The 17,659-nt window shown below is 43.3% G+C and overlaps 3 protein-coding genes across 11 annotated transcripts in view; 2 read left to right on the top strand and 1 right to left on the bottom strand.

Moving 5' to 3' along the window:
- Nucleotides 1–6,388, top strand: part of LOC120953704 (helicostatins) — a 29,017-nt gene extending 22,629 nt beyond the window's left edge. Inside the window, exons 2-4 of the mRNA XM_040373878.2 lie at nt 3,898–4,273; nt 4,335–4,504; nt 4,590–6,388. Coding sequence (XP_040229812.2) covers nt 3,954–4,273; nt 4,335–4,504; nt 4,590–4,723 — 624 coding nt within the window. The 5' untranslated portion in view covers nt 3,898–3,953 and the 3' untranslated portion in view covers nt 4,724–6,388. The remainder of the gene's footprint in view (nt 1–3,897; nt 4,274–4,334; nt 4,505–4,589) is intronic.
- Nucleotides 711–1,598, top strand: LOC120953705 (probable salivary secreted peptide). The gene is made up of 2 exons (XM_040373879.2): nt 711–1,017; nt 1,101–1,598. Exons 1-2 carry the CDS (start codon nt 838–840, stop codon nt 1,272–1,274), a joined length of 354 nt encoding a protein of 117 aa, XP_040229813.1. The 5' UTR covers nt 711–837; the 3' UTR covers nt 1,275–1,598.
- A 300-nt stretch (nt 6,389–6,688) lies between the features above and the next one.
- On the bottom strand, nt 6,689–17,532 carry LOC120953702 (V-type proton ATPase 116 kDa subunit a 1). Of its 9 annotated transcripts, none has more exons than XM_040373877.2 (10): nt 17,382–17,513; nt 16,295–16,474; nt 15,897–16,202; nt 13,001–13,053; nt 11,312–11,353; nt 9,571–9,697; nt 8,120–9,499; nt 7,787–8,036; nt 7,528–7,699; nt 6,689–7,432 (listed from the first exon to the last, which is right to left on the bottom strand). In XM_040373877.2, the coding sequence occupies exons 2-10, from the start codon at nt 16,409–16,411 to the stop codon at nt 7,330–7,332; spliced, it is 2,550 nt and encodes an 849-aa protein (XP_040229811.2). In that variant the 5' UTR covers nt 16,412–16,474; nt 17,382–17,513; the 3' UTR covers nt 6,689–7,329. The 9 variants fall into 9 exon arrangements, with proteins under 9 accessions (XP_040229811.2, XP_040229807.2, XP_040229803.2 ...); XM_040373873.2 differs by lacking the exon at nt 13,001–13,053 and adding an exon at nt 11,789–11,883; XM_040373869.2 differs by lacking the exons at nt 11,312–11,353; nt 13,001–13,053 and adding an exon at nt 13,883–14,034 and having other exon boundaries at nt 17,472–17,532.
- Between the last annotated feature and the right edge of the window lie 127 nt (nt 17,533–17,659).

Here is a 17,659-nt window from a genome sequence, read left to right as displayed (position 1 = left end):
ATATAAATAATGAAAAGTTTATGTTTTGATCGATAAGAATTCCATGAAACTAAGAATAATAATTACGGTCAAAAGGAATGTGTCTCTCGGAAAACAATAAGCAGTGCAAGCAATTTGTCGGCGATAGATAAATCTCTTCCAATCCTTTTGTAAATCTACCCGTATCATCTATTTGGTGAGCTACTGTAAATCCCCCAAGATCGTATATCTCACATTACTGAGTCAGAGAAAGCCATCACTCAAATCTAATAATCCCAACCGCACAATCTGTGCTCCTTGATTGAAGTGTGACCGCTTATCGCGCAACGGTAGCAAGACAACCCAGTTCAACAATACAGCACAACCCATTTGACGGTCATCCGGTCACTGAGTCATCTCTGTGGGACCGCTCCGTGCACCAGTGGAACGGAAGTAGATAAAGTGTTTTTCAATGTCCCATACCAAACGATCAGTGGCCGCCGTGTACAGTGTCTTCCAGGTGCTGATTTGCTTCTTTTATTATCTGACTTATCAGCTCCAGCAGCATGCAGTATGATTGTGTGGTTGATGACACGAGGCTCTACTTCGGAGAGTGTGTAGGCAAAAAAAATAAAAATAAAAAACAAGACACCCAAGCCATTGGATTCTGAGCTTCTGAGGTGGCCAGCGCGCACTGATAAGATAAACGATAGCGGGCACCGAGATTTTTGCATTATAAATAGTCCAATCGCGAGACGATCGTACCAACAATCGTTCGCGCAGTATCCGAACAGCATTCGCGTTGCAACCATACCGCTGTGGTGTCCACTAATTGTGCATTTTGTGCGTCGCTGCTGTCGTTAAAACACTGTCGTAACCATGAAAGGACTAGCCGTCGTTGCCGCCGTACTGCTGTTCGCTTGTCTGGTCGCCAGCCAGAGCAACAACTATTTCTGGGGCGTTCGGGATCCGCGGGACGTGCTGCTGAACCGCACGATTGCCGTCCGGTCGGGCACCATTCTGCAGGTTAAATCGATTGATCTCGTGTATCCGCTGAAGGTGAGTGTTTTCGCAACAATAAAACGAGGGAAATGAAACACCAATTTAACTAACGCCGGTCTTCCATGCCTGCACGATAACAGGGCCAGGTGGGACGCAACATTTCCGCCATCTCCGTCGTGGACCAGTACACCAATGGGAAGGGCGGATATGCCAGCCTGTATGCCGGTGGTATCGGTTACAACTATACGACGGTCCATCTGAAATCTCAGCGCGGTCACGGATACAACTTTATCGTGGAAATTTACGGCCGATAGACGAGTGGAGACGGGCGGAATGGGGGATCTATCAGAGGGCGGCTGAGGCTGAGAGGTATTGTGAGATGATAGGAGCCCGCCCAACAAAGTGATCAAATGTTATCAATGTTTCACCCGTCGAGATTCGAGCTACGATAGGCTAATGAATGGGGCGCCAAGCGGTTATCGGAGCTGACAGAACAGCGGACACGACGCTAGTGGTGGCCACGGGTTCGATCCTAATGGTGATGCTGTGTTAGATTTCGTGCCGTGCCGTCGAGTGTTTTCTGTCCGGAAATGGGTTGTTATTATGTAGCAATAAAATTATTTTAATGTAACAAATGAGCTGCTTTGTGTGCTATTATTCACTCCGTTCATTTGACTGTTGTGTTGTTTGAATTTTATGTATTATTTGTGCTTCACACTTTTAAAGAAGAAACAAGAAAAAAGCAGGGATATTTGTTCATGTGTTGATTGGAAAACTTTTCAAAAACATGGTCCAACAAGAAACTCACATCCCTTTCGGTTTAAAATTAGGATCATCCCTCGTACCTTGTTAGAAACAGAAGGGATGATTTCAATAAAGCCAAATCAACTGCACATCATGAGACTAGCCGTACAAATGCTCCATTAAAACTTTCCGTGCATTGGAAGGAATTCAACCAGAATTCCTCGCGAAGATGAATCAAAGTGATATCCTTATTTGGTCCTTATCACTCAACCAACTCTTGTTATTGATGATTTTATCTTCGTTGATTCGCAAACTCATATGATTAGGAGTTGTTTTGGGTGTTTGCTGATGTATGGTTCCAGCTGGGCTAGGTAGTACCGTACCAGCTAGGTAGTACAACAGTGTACTAAATAAACAACTTCACATTGCCACTTTCTAAAGGAATGCATTAAAAAAGTATCATTTCAAATGTCAATTTTCGAAAAGATGATTGAAATGTTATTTTTTTATGAAATTCTACGTTTATGAAGTATTTTCTACAATCCTTCTGTGCAGTCTTGCACCAGGTGGCCGTATCAATCAGAGCTAATGTTGCGTTTTTGCCACGATATTGTTTGCTTGAATCTTCCGTTTGAGTGTTACGTAAAATTGGTTTGCTAACGGAAGGGTTGGCACTCTTCGGAACTAATCGGTTTGTTCAACTATTCCACCGGTTTGAATCTATGACATAATTGATCGAGAACAAATTCGTTCAAAAGATCACATTATCATCGTTGTTATGCTTTTTGATGAATCTAGCTACATCCGGAGGGTATTGTATACTGTACGCATCAAAATTCACTGCCACGCATACAAGAAAGCACGGTGAATTCAACTTTTCCCTTTTAGTTTTTTTATAGAGACTTTGTGCCAATTGGCCTCATTCGCCTCTTACAATCGGTTGATTAAATTCAGGAATTCAGCAGAATATGACTTGGTGTGAATTCGGTATATTGCAGAGTTGTTGGATTTTCGGATCACGGGTGGTTCCAGATGAAAGTGCTTGAAGGACACTTGCACTGTCGGCAGTGGCGGATCTAACGGTAGGCGGACTAGGCGGTCGCGAACCCCTGGCGGACTAGGCGGTCGCCTGATTTAGGGGCCCCGTAGATCGCCATTCTATAGTATGCCGTATGGACAGAGTACTAGCGACAAGGGCCCCCGGAAGGATGGTCGTTGGGGCACCAAGGCTGGCGAATCATTTGCAAACCCCCCCCTCCCCTCCCGTTAGGAAAAATTTTAGAGCCTGTGACTGGTGATCGCCACAACAACATTTACCATTTACAGGGAGCCTCAACTCGTCTATCCGCCTAGGGCCCCCGATACCCTTAATCCGCCACTAACTGTCGGTGAAGATCGTTGGGTTGGGTTTGTCTCTGGGGGGTTGGGTTTAGCCTTTGTCAGCAGCAATTACCATTTGAGATTACCATTTGAGAAGATTGAGATATGGTCTGGTAGCCGGATGGCGCTATTTTCGATGCTGGAGTAGATTCCACAACCAGTGGAACCGTTTTGTACTGATCCGTCAGTGAAGATCAGATGGTGGTTAAGGTATTTTTACTGCACATGTTCAGCAAAATGAAGGTTTGCAATGAGACTATTGCAACCAGCCCGAAGCTGATTACCAAGGACGACTACCGATTTGCATGAGTTTTGGTGACTGAGGGGAATGTTTGTTGTGTTAGCGTGGTAAAATCGGCGTATGCCCTTTGTTTCCGTTTCAGTGATGGCAAGCAAGGAAATATGTTTTGCGTGTTCACTTTCCTCGCTAGATGATGAAGTACGCTTTCCCCTACCAACCATTGCCATTCATATTCACATAGGTTTCGTCATCGATTTCGTCGCCACATTGAGGTTCGCAGCGCACAGACCATCGTGCTCATCTCGTTAAGCTGTGAAGAAAAAGAAATATCAATAGAATACACATCCATGAGGTATTTCGTGTCAGTTTGACCGGTTCCTTCAACATCATTACCCAAAAATGTAAGGCATCATTTTCATACTCTCACTTTTACTACGGAAGCTTACGAGATTTATTAGTACTACGTGCTCTCCATTTATAAATAAATTAAAGATCAGCAGACGTGCTAGCTGAAAATGCCAATTAAATCTATTCTGATGAGTTTTCTTTAATTCTTCTATGTCTCCTTCTAGCTGTACCCCCACGTTCGATCCGTTGCATCTTCATTACCGTTGGCTGAAACGAAACAATGCGCAGCTACACTTGGATGTTGGCGCTGAGCGCGTACGTCACGCTGTCCCTCTGCCTGTCCGTCAGCTGGTCCCTACCGGCCGGCGGTGGTACGGCCGGCAGCAGCTCCAGCAGCAGCAACGATCTCGACATGGACGATCTGAGCCGGGACCGTGTGTCGGGACAGGGCGAAATCTCGACGTCCCAGTTCCAGCACATGCTAGCCGTCCGTTCGCCCAAGTACAACTTTGGGCTTGGCAAGCGGCGCTACATCATTGAGGACGTGCCCGGTGCGAAACGGTTGCCGCACTACAACTTCGGACTTGGAAAGCGCGGAAGGTAAGGATGGAGAGCTTGAGACCCATCTGGCAACCCGTAAACCATTTCGATTCTTTCGCAGCCCTATGGGTGGAAACGATTACGAGTACGATGGACTGATGGGCGGCAACCAGCTCGGCTGGAACGATAACGACTACACCAATCTGATCACCAAGGATGGCCAGTTCGATTACGATGCGGAAAAGGAGAAAGACGCTGCTAAGCGGTCTGCCTCGGGCAATGGTGCTGGTTGTGAGTGTTTTGTTGCTCTAAGCTTTGCTCTGCATAATAAACACTGAATCGTATCCCTATTTTCTTATCTTTCATTTTCAAACAGCTGCCTACCGTTACCACTTTGGGCTGGGCAAGAGGCGCGCCTACGACTTCGGTCTCGGCAAACGCTACTTCGACGCGGAGGACTTCAACAAGCGACTCCCGAACCGGTACAACTTTGGCCTGGGAAAACGCTAATTCGGCCAAATGACCATCGCGCCATCATCCCGTTTCATAAAGCCTCCCTTATTCCCCTTACCCTCTCCCTCCTCCCTCTAACTTAAACCGAACCGGGGACCATACCCCCGGCTCGGCAAAGCAAACCCCAGTTCTGTTGCGTGGCAAGCAAACGTGAGCGAGTAGCTGCGAACCGCATCAAACAAACATCGCTGGAACGACTCCTCCTCAGTGTGTGCGAGTGTGATTGGAAATGAATGCCCCCGCTCCCGTTAGCAATACCCAGCACCAGCCGCAACGTACACGCTTCCGAAGACTCGGATCCCTCTGCACTGAGCAAGTCGCCACTCTAGCGGACTAGCGCAACGCAACGCAACGCAGTGTAAATTATATATAAACCTAGCGCACCTAGTCAGCAAGTCAACCCCCCCTCTGACAATTCCCCGTGTGTCCCCGGACCCGGACCTCAGAGACTAAATGTAGCAGCGTGTAAGGATATATACATACAAGCGATACGAAGGACGGTGTTTAACTAATGAAACTAAACACAAACACTTCTTGCACTTATTTGCATTGTTTTACATCAATTTCAACACGTCAAGAACGAATGAAGGGAAAGATTGGATGATTCGATAAGCTAATAAAGTTACGACAGCCCACAACCAAACAACCATGTATAATGAGATTCGGCCACAATAAAGTTGATGAATATCATAGACAGCTCACCCCGTCTACCATCATCTACCCCTCTAAGCCTATCTAAATGTAAAACAATTATTCGGTGTGGTTTAATACACGATTCCTCGCCCAAACTTCTCGTCACTGGCTAACAATCTATTGTCTATGATAAGAAAATAAAACCAAACAAAAAAAAGAAGAAAAAATAAATAAATAACCAAGTTCTTTCCTGTTGCCCTTGTCCTTTCAATAATAATTACTCCTTGTGACGGTGATCAGGGATAAAGTAAAAGTGCACATGCAGCATACAGATATGCAAAAATGGCACAACTTTTTGTACAGTTACCAAAAGTAATAGCAAGGACTGATGATGCAAGTTAACTAAGCTGAACTAAATTTCCTAATATAATAAATTTGTTTTTAAAACTGATCGCTATCAAAGTATGATTAACTCCTCGGTTCTTCGGTTTTATTTCACATGATATTCATTTCAGATTACTACAACTATAATTCAGAAATAAAAATAATGAAGATACTAAAACTAACCAAAACCACAAATAAGTTATTAGTTTTGATTTAAAAAGTACTATCATTTGTAAAGGAACAGGAGTAAAAAAGATAATGAAAACAATCTAACTATTCCGGCAAGAAGAGAGAAAAGACCAACAAAAGATAAATAACCCTACATACACGAGACAACATAATACAAAACCACACATACACACTGAATAACACGTGTGTGCAAACCGAATGCACATTTAAGTACCGTTGTATACCTTCTGCACTTTTTCTCATGATCCACGTGTTTGTGTTGTTTGTGTACTGATAACACTCTGTAAATATGCAAACCCAATCTGGCACCTCTGCGTTCCAGACTGTGCGGGGTGAAAGATCAATTAATATTGAACCTAATTAAACTACTAATACTACACTTATGCGACGAGAAGCAAGTTGCTAAATACTGAAAATGGAAACTAAATAAAGCACCACACAAGTGTGGTAAATGAACATGGCAGAGTTTGGGTGGTTTGTTTTAAGTTTAAATGGCTCTTCTGTACAGGAATGGTATACACAATAGGAAATTTCACTACAACTAAGGTAACTACACTCAGGATGGAACAGGAGGAAATGGACCCACGATTGCAGTACGACACTGTCCAGAGATTATGATCACATTTTATAGCAGTGTAGTGGTATTAACTGCGATGCTGAAACCAATTTTGACATTATTAACAATACGATTCATACTTCTTAAAGTACGGTTGGAAGAATTTTCGGACGTGCAAAAGAATAATTATAGTCCTTAAATTAGTTTGCTGATACTAATGAACATGAAGTAACATTTATTCCAATATTTGATAAGAGTTGGCATTCAGAGAGCCTCAAGGCATCATACCAAAGGGATGGCTTGTTGTCTGTATTGTGTGGCCCAAGAGCATCCCGAATGCAACCTTTGTAAGGGAAGGGTGTAATGATTCGTCGGTGTCTTGATGAGACTGTCCAACTTTTGTAAGATATTTTGCAAAGTGTTTTGCTAAAGAGCAGCGCTACAACATAGAACAACAACTACAGCGCAAGCAAGTCGACGCTCACACACTTTCGCTTCAGCAACGATAAATTCGTAAAATGTCATAGTTTAATTTTGCAGGGAAATGCTCCACGTTGATTGCGTATAATTTATATTTCGAGTTAGATATAGGTATGTGTGCCTGCGTGTGCGCTGCGGTTAGTGTTAATCGCTGCATGCATATGCATATGTGCCCTGTGTTTTGCTATCGGGTCGATTATTGGCATTTGAAAGAGGGAATGGGATGGAGGGACTGGGGAATGGTTGGCTTCCTACACCAACCCACTAGAAAGAGCAATTTTGGTAGGAGTATATATTCATTTCGTATTTGTTCAGTGTTATCGCGTTCCGGTTATTAGTGGCACACACAATGTGCACCATCTTAGTCCTCCGAGGAGCTGGAGCTCGACTCAAGGATGACCTCAAACGAGAACGGCTGGAAGGCGTACCCGAGACCAGCGTAGAACTTACTCTGGAACTCCACCCTAAAATTAAGGCACAAGAAGCGTGCCGGAGCAAACGGTTCGTTTAGAAAAGAGCAAGTCAATTTCGCTTCCAGCAGTGCCAAACGTTCACTTACCAGTGCAGACGGAGCGTGTGAAGGAATGCGGAAAGGCCTTCCATCAGTACCAGGATTCCAACGGTCAGCACGGCCCAGAACGCGAACACTGCCCACAAAGCAATGCCACCGATCCAACCGTCCTGCTTCAGTCCGTTCTGCAGAACCATGTTCCACAACACTTCAGCGAGCTCTGTGTATTGAATTTCCGGTATGAAACAATTAAGGATTTTAATTCTTCAGGTCACTCAGTCGACAAAACCAAAAACAAGTTACTTACGAGCATGAGCCAACGACAACGCCCACAGGCGGAGGTACGAAGCGGTATGCGACACGGAACCCAGCACATACTCAATCGTATGAATACCCTGGTGGATGAAGATTTCGGACATTTCTTCATTGTCATGGCCGTGGCCACCACCCTGCTGCTGTGCCGGTTGCTGTCCTGCCTGCGTGCCCGCTCCATTGTTGTGCTGGTTCAAACCGTCAGCATCACCGTTTTCATTGCTGTACGGAGCAATTGGTTGGTGCTGCAAAAACAAACCGTTATATAATCAAAAAACTTCCCTATTTAAAAGCAAAAGTCATCTAATGTCTCGATGCAAACACTTACGGCAGCTTCCTTGCGTCCACGCATGATCAGGATGGGCTTAGCGAGCAGCATCCACGGTACGCAGAGAAGCGCCACGACGACGAGGAACTTTTGCAAGCCCGACTGTCCGGCGAACATGTACGGCAAGCAGTCGCCAGTGTTTTTATCCGGCGCCTTGAACAGTACCATGTTGATGAAGGTGATCAGGATGGAGGGGGCACAGCCCTCCGAGTAGACAACGTCCGTGGCACTTGCCGAGTATTTTACCCACTTGATGAACATCAGCAGCGTCATGTAGAAGAACAGAAACACTAGAAAGATCACCTGCGGGATGAACTCGCAGTAGATGGCCATCTTGTTCTTGAAGTAGCGATGGTTGAACAGTCCAACAAACACACCGAACAGCATGTGGATTACGCCGAAGATGATCGATATCTTCATCTTGTACGCGTTCTGGAAGATGATCTTGTTCAGCGGTGCCACCTGCCAGACCGGATCGAGCCCGAACGGGTACGGCGTTTGGGCGTAATCCATGCCCTTCGGATTCAGCTGCAGTGCCTTGTTGGACATCACGGTCGAGGTGTTGTAGTTGGTGCTCCAGGCCGATCCGAACACGTTCAGCGATTTCGAGAAGATGTCATTGTACACGAAGCCCGTGTACATCGAAAACACGCCCATCAGGAAGATAATGTACCGGCCACCGAAAAAGATGTTCCAGATTTCGTTGTCCGATTTCTTCGCCGCCAGCGGCTTCTCCTTCAGCACCATCCACAGCCCGAACAGGGCCATGATCGTACCGTGCCCAAGATCGCCGAACATGACCGCGAACAGGAACGGGAAGGTAATGATCGTGTACGGGGCTGGGTTCATTTCGCGGTAGCTTGCGACACCGTACGCATTGATCAGCGCCTGGAACGCGTGCGTAAATTTGTTCGTCCGGTTGTACGTCGGCGGATCCTCGAACGTTTCCATCCGGTTCAGGATCGGTGGTACGGACGATCCGGACCGCTCCGTACCGCGGCGCAGCGCGATCTGAATCGTCTCGAAGTCCAGCAGCGGCACCCAGCACTCCGCGATCAAACACTTCTGCGTCACGTCCAGATTAAACAGGTTCAGCGTATGGTAGATCGCTTTGATCTTGCGCACCTTCACGAACCAATTCTTCAAGTTCTTGGCGGCCGCCACCAGCACCCGGTGCCGATGGTCCTGCGTCTGGCCGAGCACCGTGTGCAGATCCTCGATGCGCGTCATCACGCCCATCGCCATCTCGCGCCGATCGGTCGGGGCCTCCGGGCAGGGGTAGAGCGTCGCCCGGAACCCTTCGCAGATCTTCTTCACGCGCGTCTTCAGCTGGTCGCCTTGGAAGAAGATGATGAACACCGACTTGTACACCTTGTCGCCCTGCAGAATACAACGGCAAATGCCATTAGCATGTGCGCCCTTCTTGCGCCCGGGCGACACCCTTTACTCACGTTCGATGGGTCCTCCAGCGGATCCTCGATCATCGCTTGACGAAGGAACACATTGCCACGGCAGGCACGCCACAGCATACGCTCGAACGCCGGCAAACGTTCACGCAGGATCACACCAGCAACAAAGCTGTTGTGTGTTGGTGGTTTGGGGTTTTATTTTAAACATGTGCGCGAAATCAACACACACACACACGTTCATTGGTCGAACGCATCGACAGACAGGAAAAAAATACACACAAACGAATATTATTAACAGTTCAGGTACGGATTTTTTTGTTTATTAGGAAGGATTCAATGGATATTTAAATGGGATGCAAGGAAAGAGGAGATATAACAGAGAGACAGAGTGGGTAGAGGGAGAGATAGAAAAACAGCCAGATACGAAATGGAGTTTAGCAGCAGCTAGACAGTGTGGTAATTGTTCTTTTTTGTTTTTGTTTAACAGAGGAAACCAATCCAAAAAAATTAATTGAAAATGTGCCCACATCATCATTTGCTGCATGTAACGGGCATTGCTAAGCAAACGGCATCAGAACGAACTGTTCTGCTAGCGGTGATTAATACAGCTGCACGGAGAGCGTCTATAAAATTGGCAATAATAAACGAGTAATAATGCCATTCAAACGCATTGAACGACAATTATGAATTATGAATTCTAAAAATAAATAATGAATGATTAAACCGAGAAATAATAAACATCCTCAAACAATGATTGTAAATATGGTGTGTTTGATTTCGGCGCAACGGCGGTAGGAAATATCAAGAAACTTGACATAAATAACTATCTATTAAGTTGTTGTTGTTTTAAACAAGTGTACAGGCGGCAGTATGCTGTGTGTCACATTTTCAATTTTTCCCTCTGGAAACATTCTTGTGTAGTGATTTATGTAATACTAAACATGAGCATATGACCATTCAAAACAGAGACGTTTTATGTTATTCCCACATGGGTACGATATTAGTTCAATGGAATTTGTTTTAAAGCAGTGTCCAGTTTAACAGTTAGTTGACAATTAATGTAAAAGTAGCGTCGGACTCAACAGGATGTGTTCAGTTTATCTTCCTTTGATGATGTTCAATTACCTCTTTCAATTACCGCCCTATACGCTAATATGGTAAAACGTTTCGCTATTCTGAGTATTCGAACACAAGCATGATAGGAAATTTGACAGTAGATGTCGTTCTTAAACAATACTTTAAAAATGCACTCTCATCGAAAAAGGAACCTTTTTTCTTACAAATGCCACTAAACAGAAATGCATGAAAAATCAATAAATACAATTACATCGGACTAAGCTAAATAATTTACCTATGGCAATAGCAAAACGAAAAGCAACAACGTAACTAGTTGGCAATACTTCGATAGCGAGAATGTTTGTAGGAATAAAGCATCGCATTACAAATATGTATCATAAACTATACAGTGACACAGATAAAAAGACTTAGAGAGAGAGAGTGATCAAGAGAGAGAGAAAGAGAGAGCGACTGAGCGAAACCAAAGAGCAACAAAATTGATAACAGTGTGGTGCTGAGCTATTCCATCGCAGATGAAATTGATGATAATGCTTTAAAAGGGCAAGGCATGGCGTTTGGTAAGTATGTAAGACAGCAACACAGCAGAGTACGCGAGGATTGATGGTCGGTGCGCACAGGAAGCATGAAGCAGTGGATCATTCTAATTATATACTTCTGATAACATGAACATATACAAAGTTCGTCTAAAAATATCGCTACTACTGACCATGGAAGGTATTCTTCTGTGTCTTGTGATTTTTCCAGAAAACTGCAGTTAAAAATTAGTCACGTTAATATCATTTAGGGGTGGGCGAAATATGGAAAGATAAACATTTGTTAGCAGAATAAGGTTTAACATAGAAACAAAAAACAAAGAAAACACGTTTTGTGTGTTAATTGAAATTGAATTAAAACAAAAGAAAACAAACGAACAAACAACAATACCACCGACAGAAGAAAAGAAAAGAAAACGATAAAAAAGTGAGACTAGATAATGAAGTTGTGAATATACTAATATATTGCTAAACCATCGGAAGCATGGTATTTAGTAGGAAAAGAGCAACAATCTGGTTAAAATGGTTAAATAGATCATAAAAGCATACAAAACTTAACCAACGAACCAAATAAACTAAAGACTAAAAAAAAAACAAGAAAAGTAAAAGGAAAATAAAATTCTCACGACAAGATTCAATTCAAAACCTACCCTAGCTGAACAGGACCCATTGCCTTGCCAGTGCGTGATTCGTCCGTGATCAACGCCCGGGTCATCGATTCGGTGGTATGCATGCCACCCTCTTGCTGTACACACATTTAACAAATAGGTACGGGTGTGAGTGATATTTGTTTGTTTGTTGTTTGAGTATAATAATGCATAATATTCTGCTGGTTTTATGACTTGTTTTGATATAGTCGACTGTATGATCGCGTATATAGTTTTGAGTGATTGTTGGTATTTTGAAAATATAAACGAAACATAGCATTGGAAACAGAACATATACACAAAAAAAAGAAGATGATGCATACAAGTGTGTTCAGAAACGCACACACACACAAACACAAACATTATGGAAACATTACTTTTGTCTCGCTGTCGTCCTCACAGACTAAACAACAGCTAGGACAATGCAAAATTGAACCGGTATTTGCGTTCACGATTGCTGAAGGAGGATATAATTAGCGACTGCCGAATTTTGTACGAACGCTTTTTGCAATTTAATTTTCTCGCTCGTGTCAAAGAGTAAGAAAAATATACATACCATTATTTAAATAAAACGTTTTAATTACTACCACTACCAGTACTGGAGCTTTTAGACAAGCTGCAACTAACACTAAAACTAACGAAGTTAGCACACTTAGTTCAAATTCTACGAAAAGTTAGAAGTACGTTTGTTTCATACGATACCGATATCATAACAAAAGCTTACCGGAGCTAGAAGAAATGTGCTAAACTACATTAAATACAATACCTGCAGCAGGGCACCATAATTGTAACTATGTCCTAGTTTAACAAAGCGTTAGCAACAAAGAGCGCAGCAAGCAATACCGTTCTAAAGTTGTATCAAAACTATTATTACCGCTTCCGGACGCAAACGAACAAATAAAACAATGTGCTATCAATTACAAACAAAACATGTGCATTTTTAAAGGGTATTCAACCGATGGTTGCCATTTAACTGAAACGCTATTATTTTTGTTTACTATCGAACTCTAAAATACATTAACCGTAGCTAGTTAACAATAAATAAAAGAAACATAACGCGCTTCGTTGTCAAACAATTCTTCCTCGAACGCCCACAAGAATGCAGAGACATGCACTATATGCACATTGGAATTGGTTAAATAATTAAAATGTAGGGCTTAGTCATAATTTTACAACAAAAGAATATACATTTCTGGTTACTGACAAGGAGCTTGCCTTATCTGACGGCTGGAATTGGGGTTGAAGTCGGGAAAACGTTCGTAACGTTTCTGCACACAGTTTCCGTAGAGCCACCACAGACAGGCAGAAAAAGGGACGGCGGACGGGTGGATGATTAGACGTTGTGATAAACCCCCACCCCGAAAACCGTAAGGCAACGTCACATATGATGTGATGAGGAAAAGAAGAAAGAAAAAGATAATTGAAGTTCATTGCAACAGAAAACAGGGCCATATGCTACCAGCAAACCAGAGAACAACACACGATGAAAATACGAGCACGATGAGATGGTGAGGTATTATTTAAGATGCGAAAAAGAGTGTAGTTTTGCTTCACTTTGTAACGTCGTTGAGGAGTGTAACCAAGTGACATTCGGCTTTTCCGCCGAAGTGACGGTGTATGGTTGTTTCATATCCTAGTTGTTAGCATTACATAAATCAGTTACATTACACTACATCCCTGCTGTTTGGAACAAGAACTTCCACACGGTTAGCATAGTTCAGTGAGACAGGGAAACAAGACATACACACGATAGAAGACGAAAGGGGAATAAAACAGAGTGAAGAAGAAAAATATATTTAACTAGCACATTTTACGATAAATGCATTAGCATACCGAAAGGGAAAACGGGCAGATAAAATGGGATTTATGTATTGATAGGTGGAAAATACATCCTTAGGTTGGGAGAATGAAAGAGAGAGCGAGAGAGAGATAGATATAGAGAGAGATAGAGAGAGAGAGAGAGAAAGAGAGAGAGAGAGAAAGAGGGAGAGATCGGGCGAGAGACAGGCAGAGTGAGTGGCGGTCGATAGAATATGGGTCGGTGATTGGAAAGGGAGTACGTACGGTATAAATGTAACAAAAATTGTGTATATTTACCCTAGTTTTAGATTTTGTCCCTGTGCCCCGGCACCACCAGCTCGAATGCCCTCCTCACCAAGAAGGTTAACCTGTTCCTCTTCCCTGTGAGAATCCGCCATCTGTTGATAGCGGTTTCTTGTCTTATTAGGTACATTTCCGGTATAAACGGCCTGTTTTTTCGTTTTTCGACCGTTTCAATAGTGCAATTCGCGTTGTATTTTTAATTATCATTATTGCGTTTTCATGTCAACATTCGTTTTTAACATTTTTTCATGTGATTTAGTTTTTTTTGTTTTTTTTTTTGGCAACCACAACAACAACCGAAACACAATACGTACCGAAACCAGCAACATGGCAAAATAAAGAAAAACAAAGAGGGAAAAGGACCAGGAGGAAGGAACAAAAATGTGTATAAATTCATTAGATAAGCGTTACAATCAGATCGTTCTACCCAAAACCGGCAGAACATGTTTGTACATAGACTGTATGGACTGTAAAAAAGCCACCATTTCCGACAGAAGCTTAAAACTGGGAAAGCCAGTCCAGAATCATTATTATTCGGTGAAATGTTAGTACATACATGCATCCATCAATGACCATTCACCATCAGTGTATAGTTGTTTTTTTAGTATTAGAAACTCCAGTGCGATGTTAGTACGATAACCAATCACCACATTGCATAATTGCACTCTGTACAATGAGAATACGGGCACGCTAACATTACAAAGGTACGGTGGTTTATAATATGAACTTGAACAATGCACGATGATTTTCCATCAATGATTCCTAACTGCGCAAAGACGATGTAGTCTGATCTTTAAGCATTCACATTGTTACTTAGCTCTTTTGCAGATCGGGACATTTTTCTAATTCTGAATAGAAAACCACCTCCAGTACACGGGTATGCATTAGAAGTGGTACAGATTGTACGTGAGAAGCACCAGTCACCAGTAGCATTCAGTTGTGTTGTTGTGGATGAATATAATTGGATTTTAAACGGTTCCAGTGTTATACAAGATGTACAGATCCGATACAACGGTTCGATTTTCACGAAAAAACAGGCACAGTAGCATCTGCATTCAATATATGTTAGTATGATATGTATATAACTTTAACTGAACTAATAAAGGTTAAGCAAATATTGACCGTGCGGCTGTTGCATTTGAAGGAATGTGAATTATTCAATCGTTAAACTGCTTGATAAATTAAGAGCTAGAATAAATAAACATAAATATTCACGGCCTGCAGCTATGGTAGATAAGATGTAAATTAAAGAAAGCATGCAAATAACGTTGCAATATCCATGTGTGAAAAGTTGATCCCTGACATACTTGAACACATAGTTTCAGGACGTAGAATTGACTCCCAGGTTTTAGAGATCTTATTTCGTAACTTTTTTGTTAATACATCAGTTGCAAAACGGTTTTGTTTAAAAGTTCCCATAGCCCCATTTAGTCTATTGCTACTTTTAAAGACGTTGCGTTTAAATAATGGTTGTAACTTTTGTGTTTGTTTCTTTTACTCTTCTTCGTTTTCTAGTACTAATCTGATTACATAAACTTTCCTCCATATGGTACAGTTAGGATGGAAATATACGTTCGATATGTTGAATGGGTAATGAGCAAATTAGCTTGTTGTAATGGCAAATAACAAAACAAAAAATAAAACAGGAGTATGAAACGATTGGGATATGTTGTTCTCAACTCAAGATCGTGTATGGGGTAATGAGCATCATTCACGACATTCAATGTTTTGTAGCGAATTGACTTCTAACATAGAACATAAGAGGTGCCTAACAGTCGGCCTATTTTGCTTACGTAACAGTTTAAAAATCTACGATCATAGAAGTCAGCTCGTTGCGTATTATGAATAGGAACGAAATAATGTAAAATGAACAAAACAAACGTTTAGTGCAACATCTACCAATCGTCTTTTTTATGTTTGTACCATAACAGAAAGTGCCGTGCAGCACCAGCCACCGTATCGCTACGGTGCCAGCTCACACAAAATCGTCACCGGGAGGGCCACTTACCTCGTCAAAGAAGACCTGAGTCTTACGCAGGATGTGCTTCAGCTCCGTCAGCTCGAGATAGTTGCGCTTCAGTGCCTCGGCGTTTTGATTCACCTCGCGCAGCTCGTTCTCCAGCTTCTCGAACGTTGCCTCCAAGTCGATCATCTCGCGTGGCTGCGGTGCTTCCGGGCTCTCGCCCGTGTCCAGCATCGGGATGCCGTCTTTTTTTATTTCCTTCTCGAGGTAGCGCAGTTTGCGCTCCATCTCATCGCACCGCCGCACCTCGTTGACGAACTTGCGCTGGAACGCATTGACGTCGGGGTTGAGCTATTATGGGCGCCGAGAGTAGAAATCAAAACAACCAAAAAAGGGATTATCAACTCCACCGTCTATAATCGATTGTTTCCGCCCATTCTTACATCACGGAACTGAACCAATCCGAGCTCTCCCAGCTCCGAAACACAAGCGTACGCGGCCTCGCTCTGCAGGAAGAGCTGGCAGAGGGACATCTCCTCACTGCGGAACAGGGACCCCATGGTGCCGGATTCCGTACTAGCAGCGGTTTCGGACTCAAACTATGTTGGCGCAGTATCGATGGGCTGTAAAAGAGGACGGTTCAATGTTAGTAAAACTGTTCCACTGTTTTCGATCTACACACGCCCGGGCACGAGTGTAAAACTAATGTTTAAAAAAAACCAGCACCGCCTGCCGAGCCTGCAGTTTGGGGGGTGAGTGTCCCACCGAAATACAAAGACGTATTTTCCCTGTGCTGTTGCTATCTTGTTCGCGCCACCCCTCTGTGGATTATGCACACAAGGCCTGCTTGTCGCCTGTCTGCCCCCAGATGCGCTTTATCAATTTTTAGCTTGTGTGATATCCACAAAGTGACGCGCCGCGTTTATCTACAGCACCCCAGCATTAAGGTTTGGTGAATTTATCGGCATGAAAATCCCACTTTATACCTCTACTCTTGTGTGATAGGATTCCTCGCAACAGGATTTCCTCGCATCACATGAGCAGGGCAGGGCAAGCGGATAATCCTTAGCACGATGTTTGGTAATCGCCTATCGAGCGTACACGGCTAGCCCTGTTTTCGATCGATTGACGATTGTACGGTGTTATGCGTGACAACCTTCACCACCACTTTCTCCCGTACACATACGTGCGCAAACGCTATACGATTTTTAGAGTTGATTGCCAATCATGCGTGGCGCAAGTGGTCAACACACAACAATAAGAATAAAACTCCTAATAGCCCTTTCGGCTGCGTCACCCACGGGCAAATATACACTGTTTTCTTTTCGCGAAATACAAGCCCAGCGTTAGCAGAACGACCGATAGCGCCAACACTAATTAGTCATCAGGCGAACTTGTGGAGCAACAACACAAAAAAAAAACAAGTTGTCCACCGCGCCCCAAGCGAGGGGCTAGACATATGCGAGTAAATCCGAAACCAGCAAACGCGAACAAGGTTTTCTTCATGCGTCCCATATACGCGGTACGTACGTGCAACTTTTTCCTAATGTTATTTTTCAATTCCAGCACAGAAACGAACGAAAATTTACAATTTTGCCAGCAGCACGGCACGAAACTTACTGCACGGTCAGCGATGGTATTGTGGACTTGTGGCGTGTGTGTATGTGTATGTGCTAATTTTAGCTCGTTGACAGCCGATGTGCTAAAGTTGTACTAAAACGCCCATGCAGCAAATGTGAAATGTTTATTACTTTTTTTAAATGACCGTTGACTGTCGTTAGTTTTGGGCGCGATTAGAAAAGTACAAT

Source organism: Anopheles coluzzii, chromosome 2 (genome assembly GCF_943734685.1).
Source record: "Anopheles coluzzii chromosome 2, AcolN3, whole genome shotgun sequence".
Classification (NCBI taxonomy): Eukaryota; Metazoa; Arthropoda; class Insecta; order Diptera; family Culicidae; genus Anopheles; species Anopheles coluzzii.
Note: the sequence above shows the minus strand (reverse complement) of the source record. Positions and strands in the feature narration are given on the sequence as shown.